The sequence below is a fragment of the Fragaria vesca genome, linkage group LG6 (genome assembly GCF_000184155.1).
Source record: "Fragaria vesca subsp. vesca linkage group LG6, FraVesHawaii_1.0, whole genome shotgun sequence".
In the NCBI taxonomy this organism is placed as follows: domain Eukaryota; kingdom Viridiplantae; phylum Streptophyta; class Magnoliopsida; order Rosales; family Rosaceae; genus Fragaria; species Fragaria vesca.
This window is the reverse complement of record NC_020496.1, coordinates 17,526,993-17,551,893: the sequence shown is the minus strand read 5'-3', so window position 1 is coordinate 17,551,893 and position 24,901 is coordinate 17,526,993. Positions and strand designations below refer to the sequence as shown.

At 38.2% G+C, this 24,901-nt stretch overlaps 5 protein-coding genes and 1 pseudogene across 5 annotated transcripts in view; 3 read left to right on the top strand and 3 right to left on the bottom strand.

The window, feature by feature from the left end:
• Nucleotides 1-5,186, bottom strand: part of LOC101295068 (U-box domain-containing protein 35-like) — an 11,989-nt gene extending 6,803 nt beyond the window's left edge. The window contains exons 1-9 of the mRNA XM_004305457.1: nt 5,012-5,186; nt 4,813-4,931; nt 4,609-4,730; nt 4,323-4,498; nt 4,163-4,214; nt 3,801-4,053; nt 3,427-3,528; nt 2,613-3,038; nt 1,467-2,195 (exon numbers count right to left, since the gene is read on the bottom strand). Of these exons, the coding sequence (XP_004305505.1) occupies nt 1,467-2,195; nt 2,613-3,038; nt 3,427-3,528; nt 3,801-4,053; nt 4,163-4,214; nt 4,323-4,498; nt 4,609-4,730; nt 4,813-4,931; nt 5,012-5,186 (2,154 nt within the window). The remainder of the gene's footprint in view (nt 1-1,466; nt 2,196-2,612; nt 3,039-3,426; nt 3,529-3,800; nt 4,054-4,162; nt 4,215-4,322; nt 4,499-4,608; nt 4,731-4,812; nt 4,932-5,011) is intronic.
• Nucleotides 5,187-6,935: 1,749 nt separating this feature from the next.
• LOC101294786 (U-box domain-containing protein 35-like) lies at nt 6,936-11,275 on the bottom strand. Its single transcript, XM_004305456.1, has 10 exons — nt 11,098-11,275; nt 10,910-11,013; nt 10,625-10,746; nt 10,197-10,393; nt 10,035-10,089; nt 9,646-9,940; nt 9,321-9,425; nt 8,532-8,957; nt 7,228-7,986; nt 6,936-7,025 (listed from the first exon to the last, which is right to left on the bottom strand). Exons 1-10 carry the CDS (start codon nt 11,273-11,275, stop codon nt 6,936-6,938), a joined length of 2,331 nt encoding a protein of 776 aa, XP_004305504.1.
• Nucleotides 11,276-12,574: 1,299 nt separating this feature from the next.
• LOC101294495 lies at nt 12,575-14,722 on the top strand. The gene is made up of 5 exons (XM_004305455.1): nt 12,575-12,734; nt 12,963-13,050; nt 13,160-13,259; nt 14,121-14,209; nt 14,521-14,722. The coding sequence occupies exons 1-5, from the start codon at nt 12,575-12,577 to the stop codon at nt 14,720-14,722; spliced, it is 639 nt and encodes a 212-aa protein (XP_004305503.1).
• A 997-nt stretch (nt 14,723-15,719) lies between these two features.
• LOC101294201 lies at nt 15,720-16,928 on the bottom strand (annotated as a pseudogene).
• Nucleotides 16,929-21,273: 4,345 nt separating this feature from the next.
• LOC101293020 (mitogen-activated protein kinase kinase kinase 12-like) lies at nt 21,274-24,541 on the top strand. The gene is made up of 5 exons (XM_004303245.1): nt 21,274-21,370; nt 21,701-22,073; nt 22,230-22,321; nt 22,411-22,884; nt 23,376-24,541. The coding sequence occupies exons 2-5, from the start codon at nt 21,708-21,710 to the stop codon at nt 24,301-24,303; spliced, it is 1,860 nt and encodes a 619-aa protein (XP_004303293.1). The 5' UTR covers nt 21,274-21,370; nt 21,701-21,707; the 3' UTR covers nt 24,304-24,541.
• A 302-nt stretch (nt 24,542-24,843) lies between these two features.
• LOC101293915 overlaps nt 24,844-24,901 on the top strand; it is a 1,935-nt gene continuing 1,877 nt past the window's right edge. The window contains exon 1 of the mRNA XM_004305454.1: nt 24,844-24,875. Coding sequence (XP_004305502.1) covers nt 24,844-24,875 — 32 coding nt within the window. The remainder of the gene's footprint in view (nt 24,876-24,901) is intronic.

Here is a 24,901-nt window from a genome sequence, read left to right as displayed (position 1 = left end):
CAAGAAGGAGACGCACTCACATAAGTATTATATTAGAACAAAAACGAATTGATTAGAACTAACAACATAAAAGGCCATACAATACATTCACCGGCATGTAATTAACCTGCAACGTCAAAAAAAATAAACAAAACAGCAACCAACATACGTTTGCAGGAACATTAATTATAAGGCCACAAAGCATAAGGTCACGTCCGATTCCAGAAAAGCAAACAATCCATTGACAGGACAATTGTCCTATAAATGTACAAAGATATCACCCACTGCTGGACAAAGCACAACAGAATTTTGGTACTGTATTCAATATTTGAATGTATTGGCAACTTTACATACTGCTCATCTCTTTTCATTTTATTGTTAACCTGCAATCTCCTACAAACTACTAATTCCTTCCAACTGCAGCAATATAGCATCTATAGCAGGATATTTGCAAACTACAGCATCAGTACTTATGAAACGCAAAGACAATTATAAAAGACAGGAAAAATAAGGGGAAAAAAAATACGAAACAGAAAGCGGGATAACACAACCTCTATAGCCGAAGCAAACAATATGCAGGTCAATGAAGAAAATCGATTTCGAACCCCTTCACTACAACCCAAAGGAATCTAAGCTAGGAAGGGAATCTCAAATTTTCCACATAACCTACCTACCAGAAGAAACCCAGAGGCACACTTGATCTCGATATCACCTCTACCTGTGAAAATACCAACAAAAACACGCAAGATAAAGCAAAGAAGGAGCAACCAAAAAACCAAAACACCAAGAGCACCTCCTATTTGAAACCCGAAAAATACAAATTATAAAAGATAAAAAATTCTGGGAAGAACCAACGTTCTCCTCACCTTTCAAGACAACGAAGAGAACTAAACGATGCAAGAGCGGAGGCAGTCTTTTGGGTAACGAACAAAGAGAACCTCCAATAAACAAACAGATGCTGGGTTAAAGAAGATGCAGAAGTAGACCGACAATTTCGTGGAGACGGATAAGGAAGCCACGTATCACACCGCACAGATGGTGTAACAGGCCATCGACAGATGGAGACTAATGGCAGGATCGTAAATAATCTCCAACAAAGGGCAAGAGCGTCTATCTGCGCGTGGAATGAACAGTACTACCTGCGTTTTGCTTTAATATATATAGTAATGACTTCCTTCTGTATATGATGTTCTGCTTGAATGGCTTGATTGTGATAGATGTACGTCATTCATCAAATCCTAAGCATAAGACCAGGAAGACAAGCTTTAAGATATTATCAAAGAAAAAGAAGAATAAGGACACAATATTCTCAAGCGTTTACATTTAGAGTTTGTGTGTAAATTTTACAAAGTGACATATATTTTTATCTGATCTTCCTATAGAAGATCTCATCTATTTTAATCTTCATAAAGTCAGTTCAAGGTTTAGGTTCTGCTACTCACTTGTATTGTCAAACTGGCGCGTAGTACTTGTTTTGGTAAGATTACTCTTCCAGCTCTACTACTACTATGCATGACACCATGCATGCTTTCTTCGGCAAGTGCACTCAATCTATTGAGCTCAGGTAGCACAACCTTGCCAAGATCCGGTCTGTCTTTTCTCCTCATTTCTGCACACTGTAAACCTAGTTTGGCAAACTTCAAGGCTTCTTCAACAGGCCAGTCAGGAACAGCAGGGTCAAGAATCTGAGCAAAATTCCCTATCTCAATAGCTTCCATAACATGATGAGTCAGGCCCATCGGTGGCTTGGCTGTTATTAGTTGTAAAAGCATGACACCAAGTGAGTAGACATCAGACTTTGTTGCAAGCATGCCTGTTTGCTGGTACTCAGGATCGATATAACAGAATGTTCCTGCTGTAGATGTCATGCGATACTGAGTGACCGAATCAGCTACTGATTGAGGGACAAGCCTGCCCAAACCTACATCACTAATCTTGCTAACATAGTTATGGTCTAGCAAAATGTTTCCAGGTTTGAGATCACGGTGTACTAGGGGTTCTGGCTTATTTTGATGAAGAAAGTAAAGCCCAGTGCAGATTTCAGCTGCAATTTTGAACCTTAGCTGCCAAGGAATAACTTGTGTGTTACATCGCTGGAAGAGACAGTCCTCTAAGCTACCATTAGCCATGTACTCGTAGACCAGGCAACCATACTCAGGGCAGGCTCCAAGAAGGAGAACCATATTTGGATGCCGTATGCAGCTCAATATTTCAACCTGCAGATATAATTTAGAACCCTCAGATTGATATACCTTCAATAATATATCTGATCACTACATTTATCTCATATATTAGCAGTGCATTTATTACCTCAGATTTATTACTAAGAAACCATTAGAAGAAGAATCGACTAAAATCTTAGTGTGGTACATTACCAACTTAAACCAGAAAAACTCTTTCATACTCTTTCCCGCTCAAAAATAATTTTCAATGCTTAGTCTTTACCATCACAAGAATTATTAATTTATTTATTTTGATGAAGTTCAATCTTTTGATCATTAAGGGGCCAGGATCAGAATTGTAATATATAATTTTACTTAGTTATGTGGTCTCTGTGCTAAATATTCAATAAAAATGTTGCATGCTAAAGATATATAGTAATTCAAAGTCTGATTATGTACAGAATCACACACCTCTCTTTGGAACTGCAACCTTCCTTGAGCTGCATCAGGACGGAGTACTTTGATTGCCACTCGTGTATGGTCTATTTCACCTACGTATACTGGCCCATAGCTTCCTTCCCCAATTTTGTTAGCTTGTGAAAAATCATTTGTTGCTGCTTCAAGCTCCTCAATTGTGTATTTCCTGTACCTTAGATCATACGTCATTGATTCTGATACCTCCCTCCCCTCATCTGCTTGATTCAGATCTTGCATTTCTGCAATCCTCGCCTTTTGTGCTTCTAATTTGGCAACCCTTTGAGCTGCTTCTGCTTCTTTGATAGCTGCCCTACATTTTTCTTTCTCTTTCTCCGCTAGTTTCAATGCCATTTCCTCAGCTAATAGCGCCTCTTTTAATTGATGTTCTTTTTCCAATTTCCACTGGTTAAGTTCCTTTGCCTGGGATCGTTAATAAATTGTATGCTTCAGTTTGTGTTTGAAGACCAAGATCCCTGTTTAATTAAGATGAACCATGCATCTGTATATGGTTTGCCATAAGTTTTTATTTTTATTCATTTAAACTTTTTCATGGTAATTGTTTCATTTAAACTTGTCTGTGCGTGCACTTTATGATTTACATGCCCCTATATTCCTATCAATAGGCTTAAGACGCAGCTTGTCACAACCAATTAGGCTGAGTGTTGACATGTGTGGTGGAGAGATCTTGTGAAAAACATATCTGTGTCCGAGTTTATGATTCAGTACATAGAACAAAGCATGAATCTTTAAAGATGATACCAAAACTAAAACAATGTTCATGCTTAAGTAAAGGTGCTGCATCAAATACCTTATTTTTTTCTTTGACTGCCTCTTTGCAGGCCAAACTGTACATGTCCATTGTTTGCTTGAGCTCTAACTGAAGCCTCCTCAGCTCAGCCTCCATTCCATCCTATTGTTTTCAAGCAGGAAAACTAAGTGGTTAGTACTCTCAAGTCTCAACTATGTTTTTATGTATAAATGCAGATTAGATATAGAGATAGGCAACTACAAGTGTACAACTATGTCTATATTTCCTCTGCAAGTAACGAAACATGATAGGAAGATGTAAACTGTTTCTTGACTCCATGAACTTCTGGTGGACATAACTTATTATGACATGTTAATAGTTGGATGAATATTCCTTGAAGCTTATAGCGTTATAGGGCACAGAAAGTGTCTTACAATGTTTGATGACCTTTCACTTTCCATCGAAGTAAATGAAAATTCATTCTGTTGATAGGTCATATCAATAAACTCGGTTCCAGAGTAAGTTGTCGCTCCAGAGTAAGATGTTGTTCCGGAATAAGATGTTGATATAGAGCTTCTGTCAAACTCTGAGCTGTTTGAAAGCCGAGGGCCGGCCATATTATCAGAGAAAGCAAAGGTCCGACCCAAGCTTTGCTTCTTACTGCTCCTTGCTGCTATATTTGCTGACCTGTATGGTTTGTAAGTTATTAATTGTATTCCAACATCCTCTCGTCTCATCATTAGTAGTAGTGTTACTCATAAATATCTAGAAACCATTTAAAATAATTGAAACTTACTCGAGTTGATCATTGTCATTTGGTAGGCTACACTGCGGATACTGTGTCATTTCTGGTAGTTCATTCATGAAAGAAACTTGAGTTAGTAATGACAAAAACTAACCATGTATATAGATGAGGTGAGAAATAACAAGTACGAAGTTCAAATCAAGAGACAAACCGCTCCAGTGATGCTGCTCATTTTGTGTACATGGATATGGAAGCCCTTCTGGTTTTTGGGGTAGAGCACCAGTTGCAGATCGCACAGAGGAGATCTTTTCTCTGGAAATAACATATACAGTGCAGAAGTCCGGGGCACCCTTTAGCACGGTGCTTGGTACGTCTCTAGTTCTGAATCTGTTGAGTTACAACATTGATGTGATGATCAGAACCAATGCATGTATATGTAATTGTTCTACTGCTAATAAAGGTTTATGCCTTGGCACATGGAATAATCAATTAATCACCTGAAAATGCCGCTTTTAGATGTTATACCAAGTACCAATACCTCGATCGAATTTGCAGCGACATAGTTGATAAGTGCTTTTGAGATATCAGAATCTTCTAGTATGACTTCATTGCAGTTTATCTGGTACAAACATAAGCTCATAAGGAGAAATTTTTTGAGGAGAAACATGGTAATGTACAAATTCTGAATAAGCATGACTCACTTTCTTTTTGATGCAAATGCAACGCATTGAAAGAAGCCACTCTTTGGCTTGAGCATCAGGTTGGTTTTTGTACATTTTCGCAACCTCTTCGCTCACTTCAGAGCCAAGAGCCATGCGCCCTGCTGAGAAAAACATTCAAACTATAAGATTAAAGATACAAGAGTTAGATATATGCAGAGAGAATCGAAGGCGGATGTACTTTGGTTGGGAACTCTAGGTGCAGGTTGCTTAACATGAAGCAATGTGAGAGTTTGGCCTGGCTTAACGAGATGATTAACAACCCATCGGAAAGCATATTGGCTTCCCTTGTCCTTGTCTACTGCCACGGCTACCGCATCTCCTCTCTTTTGCGACGCTAGCTTTCTTAGTCCCATTAATTTCTTGGTATGTAGTTTAAGCACAACCCAACTACGTGCTGCTAATTAAGAACTCATGCAGAAACTTATGCAGACTTCAAAACCAAATCAAACCCACAATGATGGCACTCCGAAACCAATTACTCAATCATCCTTTTGTATATGTTATTGTGGAGGCCTGGCCAGGTGATCAATCCAGCTTTTGACTAGGGAGAGTTTGTTAACAAAAGAAAATAATTGGTTACTTCTGTTAATGAGGAGCAGATCAGAGTAGGGAGAGTTTGTTAACAAGAGAAGGCTATTACTTGTGTAAGAGAGGAGAAGAGAGTTGGTTACTTCAGTTAAGACGCAGGTGTTGCCAATTAATATCATAGTAGTCATCTCTTTATATTTAGATTGACCTGTTGAGCAGAAGGCATTTGATTTAACTGCCAGCATATTTCACATTGTTGAGCAGTTGTAACAGAGAGAAAATTATTGCCACACATCTTGGCATCTTGCAAATAATGATATGATACAAGTCATATAAAACTATTACTATTTTGGGGTTTACTACATTCAGGATATTGCCAAATTGGTTATGGGTTAAATTAAGTGACCTGGTTTATCACCCCTATCATGATAGACTGAATGATTTTGAATCTTGATTTGATCGACATGGTCTAGCACAGTCTCATGAAATTTGATTCGACATGGTCTAATTTGGGGAGCTAACTATGTCGATGATTCTCTAACTAACTTGGGAGGAAAGCTTCCTTACATCGCCCACATTGTCATATAACAGTCTGCCCTTTGTTGGTAGTCTGTTTGGAGTTGAAGAGACTAAAGTCCATGATTAGTGCCTTGGTGATTCTTTATGCAAATGGTGGTGTAGTCAGTAGTCTCATGTTTCGAATTGCAGTTTGAGTTCTTTACCAATGTGCGCGTGTAGTGGGACTAACCATATGTGGACTTGTTAAAGAACTCAACTACATGAACACATTGGTAAAACCTGCTTAATAAAGTGTCCCTTCATCCATAACTTGTTCAAAAATGTATGAGTTGCTTGTTTTACTAGTAGTGAATCCATTGTTGGCATATTATCCGTGAAGCAATGCTCTGACCAATGTTGGCTAATACTGGTGCCGATCTTGATAGGTTGTATCGGTGAATGTTCTGGAACAGATCTTGGTGGTTGATTGATTACTGTTCTTGTGCTTCTGTTTTTGGTGCCTTGGTCTATATACTTTCTTGCCATGGTTGCTTCCAAAGTTCCAATACTAATGTTGGTCCTTTCCCCTTTGGAGGAGAATAGGCCTTTAGTGAAGACCTTAACGACTACAACAACGTAATGAACATTCTAGTACCAAATGGTGATGAAATGCACACTTTCTCCATATATTAGAATGTAATTCAAAGGTATTGTAAAAGTACTGGCAGCCTCGTGGACTAATACCCCATCCCTTCTCTTAAGTTTGGCACAATATATAGTTTTAGGATCGAAGTATGAAACCTCCAAATTGGAGTCTGCATGTAATGATGAATTAATTACAACTCTAGTTTGAATTCTCTTCTAAACAAGTTTCCCTCTTTTCCAAACTTTTGTAACTACTTACAATCAGAAGTTTATCATGTTAAGTACTATTAGTAACTGCACCAAGTAAAATTCCTGAATCATCCACACTGACTATTCAGCTGACTTGTCGTGTTGATCAGAATTGGAACGCTAACTTTTCCATTCTTTCAGGCTGAAGTGCTTCAAGTATTTACAGGTTATAAGTGTGAGAATCATCTTCCTTCATTATAAGATGATGTGCTTGAACGGCTTCTTGAGCAATCATTTTCAGAATGCGGTAGATTGGGATCACTGATCACATCCTAAAGATAGGACCGAAACAATAGATATAAGAAAGTGAAGTAAAACCAACAAAGTGTGAAGATAGCATTAAGAGTACGTATACTGAACTATAGGTGCTTATGAATTAACAGAAGCCAAATGATTCTTATGGCATGTAATTATGTTTGATGTTCCTAGGTTAATTTATCTATTGCAGTGATAGGTTTATGTTATGTAACTCACTTGTCTTTTGGAAATCAGGTCTTGTCTTGATAAATGTTCTTTACCACCATCAAGCATGGCAGAATTGATGCTATCTTCGGAGAATGCTCTCAATCTGATAAGCTCAGGTAAAACAACTTTCCCAAGATCTGGTCTGTCTTTTCGTCTCATTTTAGCACACTGTAAAGCTAGCTTAGCAAACTCTAAGGTTTCCCCAACTGGCCAGTCAGGAACAGCAGGGTCAAGCATCTCAGTGAAAGTACCTTCCTCAATAGCTTTCTCAACATGACAAGTCAAACCCATTGGTGACTTGGCCGTGATTAGTTGTATAAGCAACACCCCAAGTGAGTACACATCTGATTTTATTCCCAGCATACCAGTTTGCTGATACTCTGGATCAATATAACAGAATGTTCCAGCTGCTGATGTCATGTGATACTGAGTAACCGAATCAACTACTGATGGAGGAACAAGTCTGGCCAAACCTACATCACTAATCTTGCTCACATAGTTATTGTCTAACAAAATGTTAGCGGGTTTGAGGTCACGGTGTACTAGGGGCTCTGGCTTTGTTTGATGAAGAAACAAAAGTCCAGTGCAAATTTCAGCAGCCATTCTGAACCTTAGTTGCCAAGGAATAACTGGGGTGTTACCTCGCTGGAAGAGACGATCTTCTAAGCTACCATTAGCCATGTACTCATAAACCAGGCAACCATACTCTGGACAGGCTCCAAGAAGGAGAACCATGTTCGGATGTCGCATGAAGCTTAGTACTTTAACCTGTAGAAAGGTGGCATCAGATTTAAAGATTCCTGTAGATTAAAAATACTACATAATCAATGCAAAGTGATAGAAAGATTTCAAGTACATCAATGTTAAAATTAGCTAAGGGATATCAATCATTATTTCAGTTGTATTTTGGAATTTGGAGTGTAAAGTGACTTGATTGGTATTAAATTTAGGTGCACTATGAATCACCAAAAGCAAATGGACTCATGTCATTGTGTCGATTTCGTGATGTAGGAATAACTTAAACAAGTGAACATCTTCCCTTTTTATCTTTAAACAAGTAACACCCTTTATCTTTAGTCTGGTAATCACTTCTATAATTTTCTCTTATTTATCACGGGAAAAAAACTTGAACCAGGTGCCTTGGTTTCAAACAAAATTATCCCTCCTTAAACTTATGTAGTATCTTCATTCAAAATCAGATTCAAGTAGAAACCCATTAGTGCTAGTACTTTTCACTACTATGCTAAGAATCTCAAGGGAGTGCTGCATATAGGAGGATAGTAGTTGAAATTTATGATTTTCAAAGAACAAACCTCTTGCAGGAGCTGTGACTGTCCTTGAGCTGCATCTGGACGTAGAACTTTTATCGCTACTGGTGTGTGATCTAGTTCCCCTCTGTAAACTGGACCATAACCACCTTCTCCAATCTTGCAAGATTTTGAAAAATCAGCTGTCGCTGATTCAATTTCCTCAAGTGTGTATTTTCTATAACTAATATCACAGACCCTGCCTTCTGATGCCTTCTTTCTCTCTTCAGCTTCTTTAAGGGCTTTGAGTTCTGCATTTCTCCTTTTTTGTGATTCCAATTCAGCAATCCTTTGAGCTGCTTCTGCTGCTTCAATGGCTGCCTTACTTTTCGCTTTTTCTCTCTGTACTAGTGCCAATGCAACTTCCTCAGCTAGTTGTGCCTCTTCTAATCTCTTTTTTTCTTCCAATTTCCATTGGTTAAGTTCCATGTCCTGGCATTGATACATAATAAGTTTTTTTTGTTTTCATATGAACTGTTACTAGTTGACGAAACCTTATAAAGAAGTATAAGATGTCCCTTGTGTGTGTGTGTGCGCGCGCGCGTGAAGTATACATTTAGTTATGTTACAGCCTACTAGTTGATGATTCTCAGGAGTCAGGCCTGTTTTAGACATTTGGGTTGTGTATATGGTGCAAATTTGTGGTGAGGATAGACCATAAGAATAGTGTTTGATCGAATGATGTCATATAGTTCATCTTCACATTCTCTGCAGTTCAATGTTTCCATAACTGAAATTTGGGGAGATATCAAAACTTGAAAAAATTGTACACTTAAATTAGATTTATATCAATACCTTCTGTTTTGCGGTGACAACCTCCTTGCAGGCGGTATTGTACATGTCCATTGTTTGCTTGAGCTCTAGCCTGAGCTTCCTCATTTCAGCTTCCATTTTTTCATCCTATAATTACAAAGCAAACTAAGTTCAAATATACTGATGTGTGCCCATTTGCTCTAATTAATGGCGTTTAAGCACCATAGAATGGAAATCAACCCAGCATTAGTACTCATTTGACATATCATGACACAAAGTTACTGACTGTGGGAACATCAAAACTGGTTCCTGTCTCGAATATTTTCTGATATTTTAAGTACTTGAATATGCTGGGTAACTAACTTACGACGTTCTGTGAGTGACATAACTTTCCGCTTTCAGTTGAGGCTGAGGTAGATTCACTGTGTGCTGAGCTCATGTCGATAAACTTTGTTCCTGAGTAAGATGATGACGTGGAGCTTCTGTTGTCCCACTCTGAGGTGTTTGAATACCGAGTGGTAATTCCTGATTCCAAACCATCATATAAAGAAGGATACATGTTATCCATGTTTGGTTTGTCACTACAGACGTACGATATATCAGTTTCTGGTGAGAGCTGATATGATTTGTTCATTGCTGCTTTTCCTCTTGTGAATGGTGACCTGCAGATTTTACTCCAAAAAAGTATATGAGCATATTGAACTATACAATTCCCCATAAATATATAGGTGAACTATACAATGCATTATAGCTTACTTGATTTCAAAGTCATCTAGCTTGCTAGGGTGGTGATAACGCGTCCTCTCTGATTCTGTATCAGTCAGAGAAACTTGAGTGAGCAGGTAACGACAAAAATCATTTCCTGAGGTAGCAAATCAATATGCATGGGTAATATATACATGAATTATAAAGACCAACCTCTAGACTGCCGGTGATTTAATCCAGAAACTTTGCAGGGTTGTTGCTGCATTTGATTACTTGGGGGAGGTTTTAGTCGTGGTGTACAGGTAGCTGTTCGGACATGCAAGAGCTTTCCTTTGCCAACTACATACACAGTGCAAAAATCTGGAGCCCCTTTCAACACAGTGCTGGGAACATCTGTGGTTCTGAATCTTCTGTCAAAACAAAAAACTTTGAATAGTTGGAATGCATCTAATTGTTTCATTTAAGAACTATACCAAAATTTATAACATCAATTGAAAATTAAAGATGTAAGACCCCTTGTTGTTATGTTTGTTGATCTTTGACATTGTGATCATAGTAATTTTCTTATGTTGATGAATGGTATATATGGTTTATTTTGCATACAAACAGAAAGATCGATAAGAGTAAGACAAAGAATTAACTTGAAAATGCCGGATCTTGATGGTGAACCAAGTACCAAAATCTCAGTTGAATTTGCTGCGACATATTTGATCAATGCTTTTGGTACATCTGTATCCTCAATTGTGACTTCATTGCATATTATCTGCCACAAATAAAATCAAATCATAAGGAGAAGAAATGAAGAACAAGAATTCGGTCCGTAAACTCCTAGCCTGTCATCCTCCAATTCTGGAGACTGGAGCACAGGTTGACAATCTGGAAGTGTGAATGGCCTGTGCCTACAACAATTAAGAAGCACGACTCACATTCTTTTTCGAACAAAAACCCCGGTATGGAAGAAATATCTCTTCGGTATGAGAGTCATTTGTCACGTTAGAGATCAAAACCATACCCCCAGCTGCAGGCAAGGCTGGAAATAAACATCAACCGATCAACATCATCATACAATGCAGATAAATTAAGTGAAAATTAAAGAAACAAAAAATTAACATACTGTGGTTGGGAGCAGAATTTGTTGTGCGTGTAACATGGAGCAATGTAAGAGCTTGCCCTCTGGTAAGAAATTGATCAACAACCCATTTGATAGCATATTGACTTCCTTTGTCCTTGTCTATTGCCAGTGCCACTCTCTTTTCGCTCTTTTCTGCTGCTGATTGCCCTCTAATTCCCATTTGCTCTCTTTCTCTCTGTAATTGATTCTATGAACTCATGTAATTATAATGTCTGGGAATTCAGAACCCCAAAATGAACCAAGAACCTTAAGATGCATGGTAACCCTCTTATACTAACCTTGGAAAACTACCTCTTTTGAGCCCCACAGTTTGTTTTCGTTTGACCCTAACGACAACATAGTTTGTTGCATAATGTCTAGAAGCCAAGAGACTTCGTTAGATATTCTTCATAATAAAAACAAAGAGAGGGAGGTTGTTATGTTGCAAAAATTCTTGTATACACGGCAATACAAGTAAAAAAGGGTATTCATTATAGTTTTTCGAAACAAAAAAAAAATATCAATACTTCGTCATAAGCATGAAATACATTATTAGGAAATATAGACACTCCCACATTTTGTTGCATTGTTGAACGGTCTGAAAAAACGATAAGTTGATAATTAACGGGCTATAGGACATGGTAGTTAAGTAAATGGACACCGTCATTCATTATTACCGCTTGGATGAGTTAAATTAAATGTTCACCAACATATCAACGGCTATTGATTTTTTTGGTTGGCCATATTTTACTACTCACTCGGTACGTATTTATGTATGCAAGATACTTCTACTATATTAAGAGACAATAATACGGATGTATCCTAACAATGTCACAGTAAACACACAAATTTGAAGCTCCCTCACACCTACGAGCCAACTAATGAGAGATGAAACTCTTAACTCAGGGTTCCAAGTTAGGCCGCTACTAACCTTACCACATGAGGATGAACATTTAGGATCGGTGATAAAGTCATTTAGACTCGCAACATAGTCATCACGAAGATCAAACTTTCCAAAAATGAATCGTATGAATGGCTGCCTCACTGAAATTCGTAAAAAAATAAAAATACAGGAGCCTATGTAAAATATCCTCCACAATAAGGGCTGCAAAGTAATCTAAGAAACAGTTCAGAAAAGGTAACTATAGCGCTATTCTATAACTGACAAAAAGAAGCCGTTGGGCGCAACTTTTAAATCCTCTCACTAAACCCCACGCGTGTGACACTTCCCAAAATGCGTCGATCAAACCATAAGGATCCTCACACTCCCTCTAAACCCAAACGATTCTTCTCTGCAACTCTCTCTCTCTCTCTCTCTCTCTCTCTAAAATCCTAATCACCACTATGATATCAAACTCATCAATTTCTCTATTGGATTCTAACCTATTCGAAGGCTTCGTAATTTGATCTGAGAAACATTATTGGGATTAAATCGGAGAGAGAGGTTAAAAAATACCTGGTGGTCGTAATCGGGACTAGTATGCGACTTTTGAAGCTGATAGAGCGGCGGCGTTTGTCTCCGCTGACGCGAAACGACGTCGTCGATGACCGGAGGAGGAGCATGGCTCACTCTTATAAGAAACTAGCGCCGTCGCCGCTGCTCACACTCTCCGTTCTGAAACTCGACGGCTCTGTTTTCGGTAAATTCGTATTTCCGTTTTGACTTTCTTTTATATAAGACTGGCTCTGCTTCTGTAGAAACTGCTTTTTGGAATAGCCAAAGTGGAATTTGGAAAAGTGCTTTTGAAAAAGCTAGTACTTGGCTTAAAATGGTGGGACTAGATTGAAGTCAAACCAGAAATGGCTTTTAGCTTTTTGTTGTATTGTGGATTTTGTTGAAATTAGTTGATGGAGTTTCAATTCTACAGAGATTCAGGTTGGGAGGAGTGCGACTGTAGCAGAGCTGAAACAAGCAGTAGAGGTGGTGTTTTCTTCTTCGAACAGCAAGGTTCCATGGTAAGCCTCTCAGGCTTAATCGATACTAGTGAGGCCTTTTGTAATTTTCGTTACTTTGATATGCTTTGGTTGGTGTAATGGCGATTAACGTTTGATTTTGTGGTTTCAGGTTACTAGTTTGGGGGCATTTCTGCTTGTGCCATGTAGGGAAGAAGCTAACTAATGACAGAGCGCATATTCGGAATTTTGGGATCAAGGATGGTGATCAAGTATATGCCACAAGAATCTCAATTTTTTATTTTTTTTCCCGATAAAACACATCCAGGATATGCCTTTTTTCAGTTGCTGCAATTTAGGATGACAGTGCATATGTCCATGTTGTTACATTGTATTTGCAATTTTTAAGATAGCTGTGGTTGGATGACTTCTGAATTGCTTATGCAAATCCATAGTCTCGACCCTCGGTTGTTCTATTTTTACAAGAATTTATTTGGATTCCGACTCTTTCCAAATCCTATTTTATTCTTTATAATTGTGTAGAACATCTGTTTTTACATTTGTCTCTTGTGTGAAAGCTACGTATGAACCTCTAATATTTTGACTTAGATGATAGAACTATGTATGAACCTAAATATGATACTTGTATTCCATTCCATTAGTACCTTTTTGGTAGAACTCTAGGCATGATACTTTTGTTATATGCAATAAAGATTTAGCCTTAAAGTGAACGTATTCCTACTTTTCTAGGAGCATAGTGACATTAGATGAGATATAGTGTATTACTCAGACTTTCTACTGCTAGAGGAATCGTACTGTCTTAGCTCATTTAGCAAGTTGTGGAGTGATACTTTACTGCAAAAAGTATCAGTGAGTGTGGCAATATTATGTGAAAAGTATACCAGCAATTATGTGTGCCTATGGTTTAACCGTGTTTTATGAATTATGCTCTTTTGTGAATGGAGTAAGCAATGCAATATCATCATATGTATTTATACAGTCCAAATTAGTTAACTACCTTTAATGCCATAATGCATTCAATAACTATTAGCCAATCAATACTTTTCTCTCTGTCTTGCTTTCAAGCTATTGCCAGCAACTTCTTCTTAATGTCTGTTTTCTGATACATGCAGATTGAATTCATTAGGCATATGTCCATCAGCAACATGCCTTTCGAAAAAGGGTCTAAGAAGGAGAGTGCACCTTACAAACAGAAGTTAATGTAAGAATCTGATCCTGTTTATCTCCTTTATGATTGATTTATAGGGTAGTCAGGATCAAGATGCATTCAAAGATATTTATCTGTGCTTAACTCTTTGCATAGACAAGCAATGACATCAGGGTATAAAGTATTTGTAGGAAACATTTGAAAGATTCTAAGTTAATATTGAAAGTACGATGAAAAGGCTTAGCTCTAGAGTTGACATGGCCATCAGCACCTGGTTCTTGCATAAATCCCATCTTCTTTCACTGCACTATTGTTAGAATATTTTCGTATCTAACTGAGAATTGGAAACACCTGTTGATTTGAAGGTTGACATATGGATCAAATGATCATGAGACAAAAGAAGAGCATGGTTCAGAGGATTTTGACAATAATGTCAGTCAGGAGGATGACTCTGGGGATCATCCCAATATAGATATGGAGGAAGGTCCTATGCCTGAATTCAAGTTGCCTCGTTTCTGGAAAGGGTGGCTCTCATACTCCAAGGTTGTTGGAGCTTGGAGGTTTTAAGAAAGGAATCAAAAGGCAGGAATTGTTGATTGAGATGCCTGAATTCCTCAGGAAGCGGATCTAGGATGATGCATTGAAGTGTACTTAGCCACAGCAGGAGAGTCCATTTCGATTGAAGTATGACCTGTATGAGCTAGATTCCTTTGGCATATATGTTATGAAGTTATTCTCTTGGAGATCAATACCTTTGAGGCTCCCTTAGTACCTACTTTCTGCATGAAGACCTCATCGCTTAGTACCTACTTTTTGCATCTAGGCAAAGAGAAGACCAATGAGGATGGACCTTGTTATGTAAATGATGCTTAGGTAGATAATAACTTACTAATTCTAATTCCAATATTCTCCTTATCCTTAAACAGATTTAGAATGCTTGTAAACAACGGTTTTTAATTTTTTTGATTCTTTCTCTTGCATGAAACAGGAATTTGGGTTGTCTGAGCACCATGGATGTTAAGCAACAACTATGAAATTGAGAGGAAATTGCTGAACTATACGTGTGTATGAGTTTGGAGAAAGCGTTAATGACAAGAATAATGACGCTGCATGCCAAAGTATAAGTGAACAGGTCCATGTAACTAGTGTTATGATACCATGAAATTGACATTGCTTTCATGACTCAAACAGAGAGGGCTAACATCAATTTGGGGTGGTTGATTACACTAGAGAAACCTAGGTTCAGATCCCCTTTGATTGCCTAAGTGGTGAGGGAGACTCTAGAAGTGGATTAAGATCAGTCCAATAGTTATGAGTTTTATCGGATGGCTACCATATTATCTGAAAGTACATTGTTAGCTTCTAAACTCCTAACTACATGTATTACTTCATTTTTATCTGTTCCGATTAGATTAAATGGTATCTTCGTTTAGAATTTTCTCAGAAGAAAAAGAAATGTTGCCTTTGTTTAGATGTTGCGAAGGGAAATGGACAGAACTACATGACTGAAGAGTAAAAAGGACACTTTCCAAACATGTTCATATCCAGCATCCACTGCTGAAGGTCATTCTTCTGGATCAGACTCATCCACATCATCGATGAAAATCTCTTTGATTGATGGGACAGAACTCCTTGCTGCATCCAAAGATTCTGACATGTTATCAAGAAGATAAGGAAGTTCCAGAAACTGCAACAAAGATTCTGTTTGAGGATTCCTATTACATCCAGGAAAGGCACCCCTCGAGCTATCAAATTTGTTAGTGGAATCCGGATCATGGGATGGAACTGTCCGGCAGAATTCAAAAGGTCTGGCTCCTCTTGCTTGTAGCTTACTCCTCACCCAGTTTTGGCAAGCTTCCTTGTCGAGATACACATTACTGAAATTCGCACTTGCAACCGTGAGAGGGAAAACTGAGTTGAACTGTCTGGTTATTCCGAGCCATTCCTCATCATACTGAATCTCATAAGGCCCCGGCCCTGATTCAACGTCAATAACCTGCAGAAATTCGCCCTTACTTTCTCTACAACACTTATTAAGAGCAAGAAAATTCGTCACCGGACCATCTTCCCCGTGCCGAACACGAGCTGCAAATTTGCAGTGAAGATGAGCTGAAAACCAATAGGGTGGTTTCAGTTTCTGTAGCAATTGAGCAGCAGCTTCACTTCCCAGCCTTCTGTCCTTGATATCCTGCTCAAAATCTTTTTTAAATTTAAAGAGTTCCTTGAGTGTGATGCCTACAGGCCAATCATGTGAGAGAAAAATGTCAATCGGTTCTTCTACTTGCATGAGTTTGTGAACGTTATACTCACGAACATGATATAGAGACTTGATGGTACCTTCATTATAAGGAGGCCTCTCATAGTGTCCTAATCTATAGTGTTTTGGTCCATAAAGTCCAGAGAGGCCACCGATGCGAAGGTTTCCGAACTTGACGACTCCAGCAAACCCTAAGAAGTATATGTTAGGCGCCGCCCAACCTCCGTAGTAGAGCTCCCAGAGATAGTTGGAAGCTTCATGGTTGCCGCCGATGAATATGGTGGGATAGGGAGCTATGGCCTCGCCGGAATAGTACTTCCAAAAGGAGTTCATCTTCCGGTGTTTTAAAGGCACCGTTAAGTCTTCATATCGTGTTCATTCCTGACAGCCTGAAAGTCGCCGCAGCAGAGGAGGAGGTCGATTTTGATTTTCTGAGTTCTTTCTATGTATTGGAGGGTACTGTAGCCTTTGTCGAGCTAGCTCACCATGCATACAACCTTCTACTGCAATTTTCATTCTCAAGGGATGGAGACGCAAGGAGCGCGCAGGCGGTTTAAAGTTGCAGGTTACCCGATGGCAAATTAATACCCAATTAAGGAAAATTATAGTACGTATAATATGCCTCATAAAATGTGTAGTTATTATTGATTGAAGAAACAACAAAATGACTATGTAATGACCATTTACTGTTTTAAAAGTCTTCATGTACCACACAATTAGACACATTTACAATAGTTATATGATTGGCTGGGTACAACACCTGGCAGTGCCACGTGGTGTTCCGGGTACAGAGAATAATTACTCTATGGTATGATAGACAAACCTAATGGCTAAAGGTATATGGAGTTTTTTGGTTTGTCCAATGGCAAAAGGATTGGAGTTTTTCCGAATGCCTAGATGATTTGAATTTAATGACTTGATCATTGCTTTTTTTTTTTCCTATTCAATTAAAAATAGTTAATGTTCATTTAGTATAATTTTTAGCACGCCAGAGATCGCCAGATCGGTATGGGAAAGGACGGGACAAGATTGTGCATATCTCGATCCCGAAGTTTTGGTCAATATCGGTACAGATCGGGATGCTTGATATTGTACCGTCTCGGTCGGTTTTGATACAGTTCGAGACAAATCGATATAAATTGGAGAGTTGAACATTTTAGTGATTCACAAATGCATCCTCATTAGTAAAAACTCAAAACATCTTACAAATCTTATTGGAACTTTTCTTCCCATTTGTCTAAATAATATTCATTATAGCTTACATTATACACGGTATCACTTAAATTGTTCTAGTATGAGGCCTTATTTGTTTTATGAAAAGTAAGCATCAGAAAAGAAAGTTGTTCCTTTCCTGCGTTTAGAAAAGTAGAAGGAAATGAAACACTTTCCTGATTGAAGGGAAAATATGAGGGAAAGTGGTTCCATCCAAAATCCAAAAGAATCACTTTCATTATTTCTTTCCCGGCATGTATTACTCACAACCTAATATTTTATTAGAGAAAATTTTAAGAACAGTACATAACAAACGGTCCATTCTCAACTTTGGTGTTTCAAGTTTCAAAACAATTAAAATGGTATATGACGTTTAAAAACCGGCACACTTTTAGCACATGTCATCAATAACACCGTTAACTCTCATTTTTCAAAATGTGGTTTCGGATTTTCTCCATTCTTTCTTTCTTATGTTTTCTTTTTCTTTTTTTTATTTACATACTTTTTTAATATGTTAAACTCAAACCATATATTTTCAAAAACTTTGTTGTTTCCTCTTACCTGGATTCTTTGCTTACTACTCGTTGAATTTGTAAGTTACCGGGTTTGGTTTTAATGAAAGGCTCTTATTCATCAAAAAAATAAAATAAAAGACTTTGATGCTCGTCCAAATCCCCAAATAAAACTAGGACATAACTTTCTCGATCTAAGTTTCCTTACACAATACCCACCGATATATATTCCATAACTTACCAAATCAAATCATCTTCCAACTTTCTCCTACAGTCCTACCTCGATCACCATTTTTGTATATGCTGGGTTTGAACGTGGACGAAAAAGAGAGACAACAATATTTTTTCCTTTCTTATTTCTCTCTCCTTATTAATTATTGATTTTAATAATTTATTACTGCTAAATTAAGGAGTGACGGATTTGCCCATCAAAGTTTAACGGAAAACATGTTAGATAACGGAGAATGTAACGGTATGTACATAATTTCGGTTGAGATTACAAGTTCATGTACCATTTTGATTGTTTTGAAACTTGAAACACCAAAATTAGGAGTTGACCATTTGTCATGTACTGTTCTTAAAATTTTCTCATTTTATTATAACTTTCCCGATGACTTTTTTTGTGTTACCAAATATCGGAATAAAAAGTTCTTATAAAATTTCATTTCCGTTCATTTTCCCTTCCCATAGGAAAGACCGAAAGAGGAAATAATTACTTTTCTTTTCGCGAACCAAACAAGGCCTGAGACTATGACACTTTCCTTAAGAAGACGCTTAATAGCGTGTTTGGTGCGGGGTTGGGTAACCCAGTCTTAATTTCTTCATTAATCCTGCACTCTCTAAGTGTGGTTTATCTTACAGAATCCTTGACCCATGTTTGATGCCAACGCTGCTATAAACTCTACAAATTAACACCAACACCAACTCCCTCATCTCAATTTCCAAAATTCAAAATACCAGCAAAAGCTAGACAATCAACCAAACTATCCTGCTCTTCTTAGCCTAAACCCATCATCACAAGATACACATTCCACTGCTCATGTTTTAGATCCACCCGGATTTGAAATCCATCCAAAATAATAATTTGCAAAGGCAAAAAGATAAGAGCTATAGCATGGAGATAAGCTACCTCCAGTTCTTACCGGGTAACCCCAGTACGATTTACGAAAAACTCGGACCTCACCAACTTCACGGTTTTGATGCTACCACTTTTCATGATTCGACCTTAATCTTACTTCTGTCCTCGTTAGATTCGATGACATGCGGCAGAAACTCCGTCAATGGGATGGAAGGCGACAAGATCAAGGAAGGAGAGGAAGGCGATGACTACGGGCTTGAAGCCGACGAAGGTCGTGCGTGACATTGATGAGAGAGATGGACGAGGAGAAAAACCATGTGTTTGTTTAGAAGCAATTTTTTACACTCATATTAAGATACTTATCATATTTAGTATTTTTTTTTATTTCAAAGGACATAAGGCTTTATTGAGTAATTTAACAGCTACATATGGAAGCAAAAGTGCTTCGAATCTAGTGGCACACAACCGGAGTACCAGACCAAAAACAAGAAAAATCAGAATAAAGAGCAAGTTTAGCAGCATTATGGGCAACTACAATACTCTCCCGAAAAACATGTTACTTATAAACTTATAATACCATGTATTTCATACAAATACATAAAGAAAGAAGAAGGAAGTAAAGAAAGTGTTAGTTATTTGACTTATTTCATACTCCATATAATAATACCTACCAAGTTTGTGTTTTTTTTTTCTCTCTTTCTCTTCTATCACATCAACAACTCAAAATCTCAAATACCATAATTGAGTCGAATTCATGAAGAGACACTTACCAAAATTTTTTTTTGTCACTTCAGTAAATGGTCAAGTAGATAAATTTTTTTTGGTGTTCGTATTTCCAGCAACTTCCTCCATAAGTTGTCAAAGCTGCTTTGGATGATTTGTATGATTCTGTTAGAATTAGGAATGTGGCTACAGAGCTACTGGTACTTAGTTTTTCTGTTGTTTATTGTTTGGACCTTTGGCTCCCATGTATTTAAAAAAAAAAAGTAGATAAAATTCAATTATATACACAAAGCAAGTAAGGATAAATCAAGAAAGGGTAAATCAATGCCCTGTAGATATCCATCAAGGTAGGGTGTTGCTAGATGTACCCAGCAAACTACTTAGTAGACCCAGCAATTAAAAATTATCCTGTATTTTCTAGTTTTGCCCTTGTTATAATAAACCCAGCAAACACAAATTCTTCTCTTAGAGTTGGATCAAAGGCATTAAATTAAGAAGAAGAGATGTGGCAACGATTGCGCAAACATAACATCCTATTTAGGAGGCTAAAGTGGGATCTGGGTCATACCATCTTATCGTTGCTTTGCTTTGAGCCTCTGAGTTGAATTGAAATTTTGTGATTAATTGCGTAGTCATCTATTCATCTGCAGTGTCAATTTTTGATTAAGAGACTTTTAGCCGATTTTGTTCTTCTTCTCCATTACCTGAAATATATTCTACAATTATATGTTTTAAGATGATCGAAGTTCCATACCTGTATTGATATGGGTGAGATATATGTAATGGGATGATCATTGAATTGGTAATTTTTTTTTTTGAAGGCAATCGGTTCCGATATCCCGTACATCAAATCTTCTCAAGTATCTATACTTAGATCATGGGAAAGCTCCTCCTGATTTCCTCCCCCATATTAGTTCTCTTTCTGGTCTCAACGTGGTGTTAGAGATGATGTTTGCTGGGTTTATTATAACAAGGGCAAAACTGAAAAATACAGGATAATTTTTAATTACTGGGTCTATTAAGAAGTTTGCTGTGTACATCTAGCAACACCCTCAAGGTAATACAAAACAAAACAGCAACACGGTACCGTTAAATCTAAATAAGGATAAATCCAAAATAGAAATTTGATAGAGTGACTCCATGTCTAGGAGAAATTTGGAGCGGACGTGTCTCAACAAGTAGCTTCATCGGTGGACATTGGTTGATGTGGCTATCACCCTCGCCAAGGTGCACCGATGATTCCGTATCCCCTCCCGTCACGATGACTTCCATTTTGTCCTCTTCTTCTTCTTCTTCTTCAACAATCAAACCAAAACACCAGTCCCCCTCCCACTCGCACAAAACCAGAAATTGAAAAAGAAAAGCTAATTTTCCTCCTCATTTATAAAACTGAAACTTTTTTCTGGTCTACTTCGAGCTTTTGTTTCTCTCCGGTAAGTCTCTCTGCTTCCGTGCTTCACTTCATTTCATTCTGTTACTTTCAATTCCAGTGTTTTGATTTTTATGGAACTTTGACTTTACCCTGTTGTTGAATTTTTAATTTCTGTTATATGTGATTCAGTTTGATCTGTTTTGTTTGGTTAAACTGGGTTGTTCCAAGCTGAAGCTTGATGTGTTTTTGGGTTAATTGCCAGTCATCCTATCTATCTAGGTTGATTGGTATTAGGGCCTCCGAGTAAATGATCTGATTCTGCTTTTATGTTCTTCAAATATATTTTTACATGGCAATAAAAGTGACACCGGCAGATTATTGTAATTTATAGGAGCGAAATGGAGGAGCAAATTGCAAAAGCAAAGCCAGCGATTTCTTTCGAGTATCAGCTCTTTGAGGGAGACCCGGATCATCTTACAACTGTTGTATCTACACTCACTCCAACTAGTCCCTGGATCAATCCTGCCTCATTGAACTTTAAGTACCGGATTGGACGAGGCCCTTTTGGTGATGTCTGGTTAGCAACTCATCATCAGTCGGCGGATGATTACGATGAATATCATGAGGTTGCTGTTAAGATGTTGCAACCTTTGAAGGAGGAGGACAGAGAAAAGTTTATGCGCAAGTTCGAGAAGTTGTTTTTTAGGTTTCGTAGGCTGTGTGGTGTTTGTTGGTTTCATGGTATCTCGATTATTGATGGAAGGGTGAGTCCCTTGGCAAATAATTTTGCAATATTTTTAGTCATGTTCTTTGCTTTTCAGTTTTGACTGGACAAATGCTGTTATTTTTCCTGTGCCTTTCTCTTTCATAGCATTGATATTGGTAGTACCGTGATTAGTGGTCATTCTATGTCATGGCAGATCTGCATCGCTATGAAATTTTATGAGGGGTCAATTGGTGATCGAGTTGCTAGGATGAAGGGTGGAAAACTTCAACTTTTTGATGTTTTAAGGTTAGTTATATACTTATATTTATCTTCACTGTGTGGAGTATAATGGGAGTTCTTAAAGAAACTAAACCCAAAATTGGGAATGTTGACAGGTATGGGATTGAGTTGGCCAAAGGAATTTCAGACGTGCATTCACTAGGTCTCTTGGTGCTAAACCTGAAGCCGTCCAACATCCTTGTTGATGAACATGGCCAGGTGGTCCTTGGAGACTTTGGGATACCATATCTGCTTCTTGGGGCTTCGTTGTCTAATCCTAATATGGCTTTCAGACTTGGCACTCCAAACTACATGGCTCCAGAACAGTGGGAACCAGAAGTGAGGGGGCCTATATCTTTAGAAACAGATTCGTGGGGTTTTGGATGTTGCTTTGTCGAGATGTTGACTGGTAGTCAACCCTGGTTTGGGAGTTCAATTAATGAAGTATATCATTCAGTCGTGATCAAGCGAGAAAAGCCACCTGTTCCAAGTGGTTTACCTCCTGTAGTGGAGAATGTTATCAATGGTTGCTTTGAGTATGATCTCCGTAATCGGCCTTCTATGGAAGATATCATACGGGCATTGGAAAGGTATGCTCTCCCTTGGGTATGATAAAACCACTTATGTTAGCCACCGTGTAGAAACTTGAAAATCAGAAAACTACTTTTACCGTTGTACTTGACTATGCATACCCAAGCAATACCAAACTGTGTTTCTTACCCATACCAAACTCTTATCATTTTGTTACTGCTCTTATGACCTTCCTATATTTAGCTGTCTGCTTAACCACTCATACCAGGTAGATTCTTTTATTTCTGATCAGAAACATTGCTACATTGCTACATCACTAAATCAGCACCACTTATTCTATTAAATTTATTTTGTAAGTAAGAACATTTTTACACGATCCAAAATTCTATGTAGGTGTGAAGCTTCAAACTGCTTCTCCATAATTTTTTGTTACTGTTGCAGCTTCAAAATGGTGCTCATAGAAATATTAGTTTTAAATTTCACTTATGCGAATGAAGATATTAAACTTCAGCATTTCTTTTCATGCTGATTATCTGCAATTAAACTGCAGCTCGCAAAAAGATGTTCAAAGCGATGGAGAATGGCTTGGTTTAGGGAGCAGCACACCTGCTGGAAAACTTAGTGGTGGCAGTTGTAGTGCATGGCATCTCGTAAAAGACGATCTCCAGGTTGGAGACATGGTTCGCTCAAGAAAGCCAGTAAACGCACGCAAGCGTCAAGCTCTTGATGTTCCTGAAGGAATTGTAACGGGCCTGGAAAGTAATTCTGGTAATGCCCTGGTGAAGATACCTCGAGTGCGCAGGCCTGTAAGAGTATCAGTGTCAACACTTGAGAGAGTAACATCTGGCTTAACAGCTGGTGATTGGGTGCAGTTAAAGGGTGAACTGCACAAGCACTCCCCGGTTGGAATTCTTCATTCTATACAACGTGATGGAAGTGTTGCTGTTGGTTTTATTGGGCTAGAGACTTTGTGGCGAGGGAAATCATCTGACATTGAAATAGCTGATGCATATTATGTAGGAGAGTTTGTGAGGCTGAAGGCCAATGTGGTTTCTCCCAGATTTGAGTGGCCTCGTAAGGGTGGAGGTGGGGCATGGGCAACTGGAAGGATCTCACAAGTCCTTCCAAATGGTTGTCTGGTTGTGAGATTCCCTGGAAGGTTGGAATTTGGAGATGAAGCTCGTAGCTTCTTGGCAGATCCATATGAAGTAGAACTAGTGTCCTTTGATACTTGTCCTGGACTGGTTGAAAAATATCAACATGTTGAGGATTTTCACTGGGCAGTAAGGCCACTTGCAATTGCATTTAGTCTCTTTACAGCCATGAAGTTCAGCTTGTTTGTTGGACGAAATGTAAGTGCAAGGGTGAAAGGTCGAAAAAACTCAGTACAGGGCCAGAGTGGTGGAAATTCAGCTTGGCTTCCTCCAAAGGTTGCTAATCTTTTCAAAGAAGGTGCTTCTACTGCTACTGCTAGGTAGTAGTTTATTTATTCCATCATGCCAAATAAGAACTGGAACTGGAAGATCATGGTCGAAACTCCAAAGCTCTCAGGATAAAGAAAAGATGTGTTCATAAGTAGAATGATGCAATGTGTAAATATTTAAGAAACTGCAGTCTGTAACTACATACTCTCTTTTTCTTTCTTTCTTTGGCACAGCAATTTCTACTTTGTAAATATATAATCTTATGTTATGTGGAAATGCCTACTGTATCTGTAGTTGTTCTTTGAAGTTGGAATCATGGACCAAAGTTTTCAAGCACCAGGTGAATGAGTTGCGAGCTTCGAGTCGAGCTGTAACGAGCTTATTCCCATTTTATTAATCCTAAATAGAACAAAAAGAAATTAATAGTCATTAAGGGCTCACATTACAAGATACGCAAAAGGTGGGGGGCCCATATAAATACCGCTTTCCTTTTTCTCTAGTTTCTGTTTCCATTTTCATTTTCGCTCTGGAAAAATCAATTACGGCGAGAAGTGTGAACGCCATTGACACATTCAGAAGAAAGAAGCGGCAGCAATGAAGGGGACGACGCCATCTCAGTCCGCCATGTAAGTGATTCCGCCACCTCTCTCTC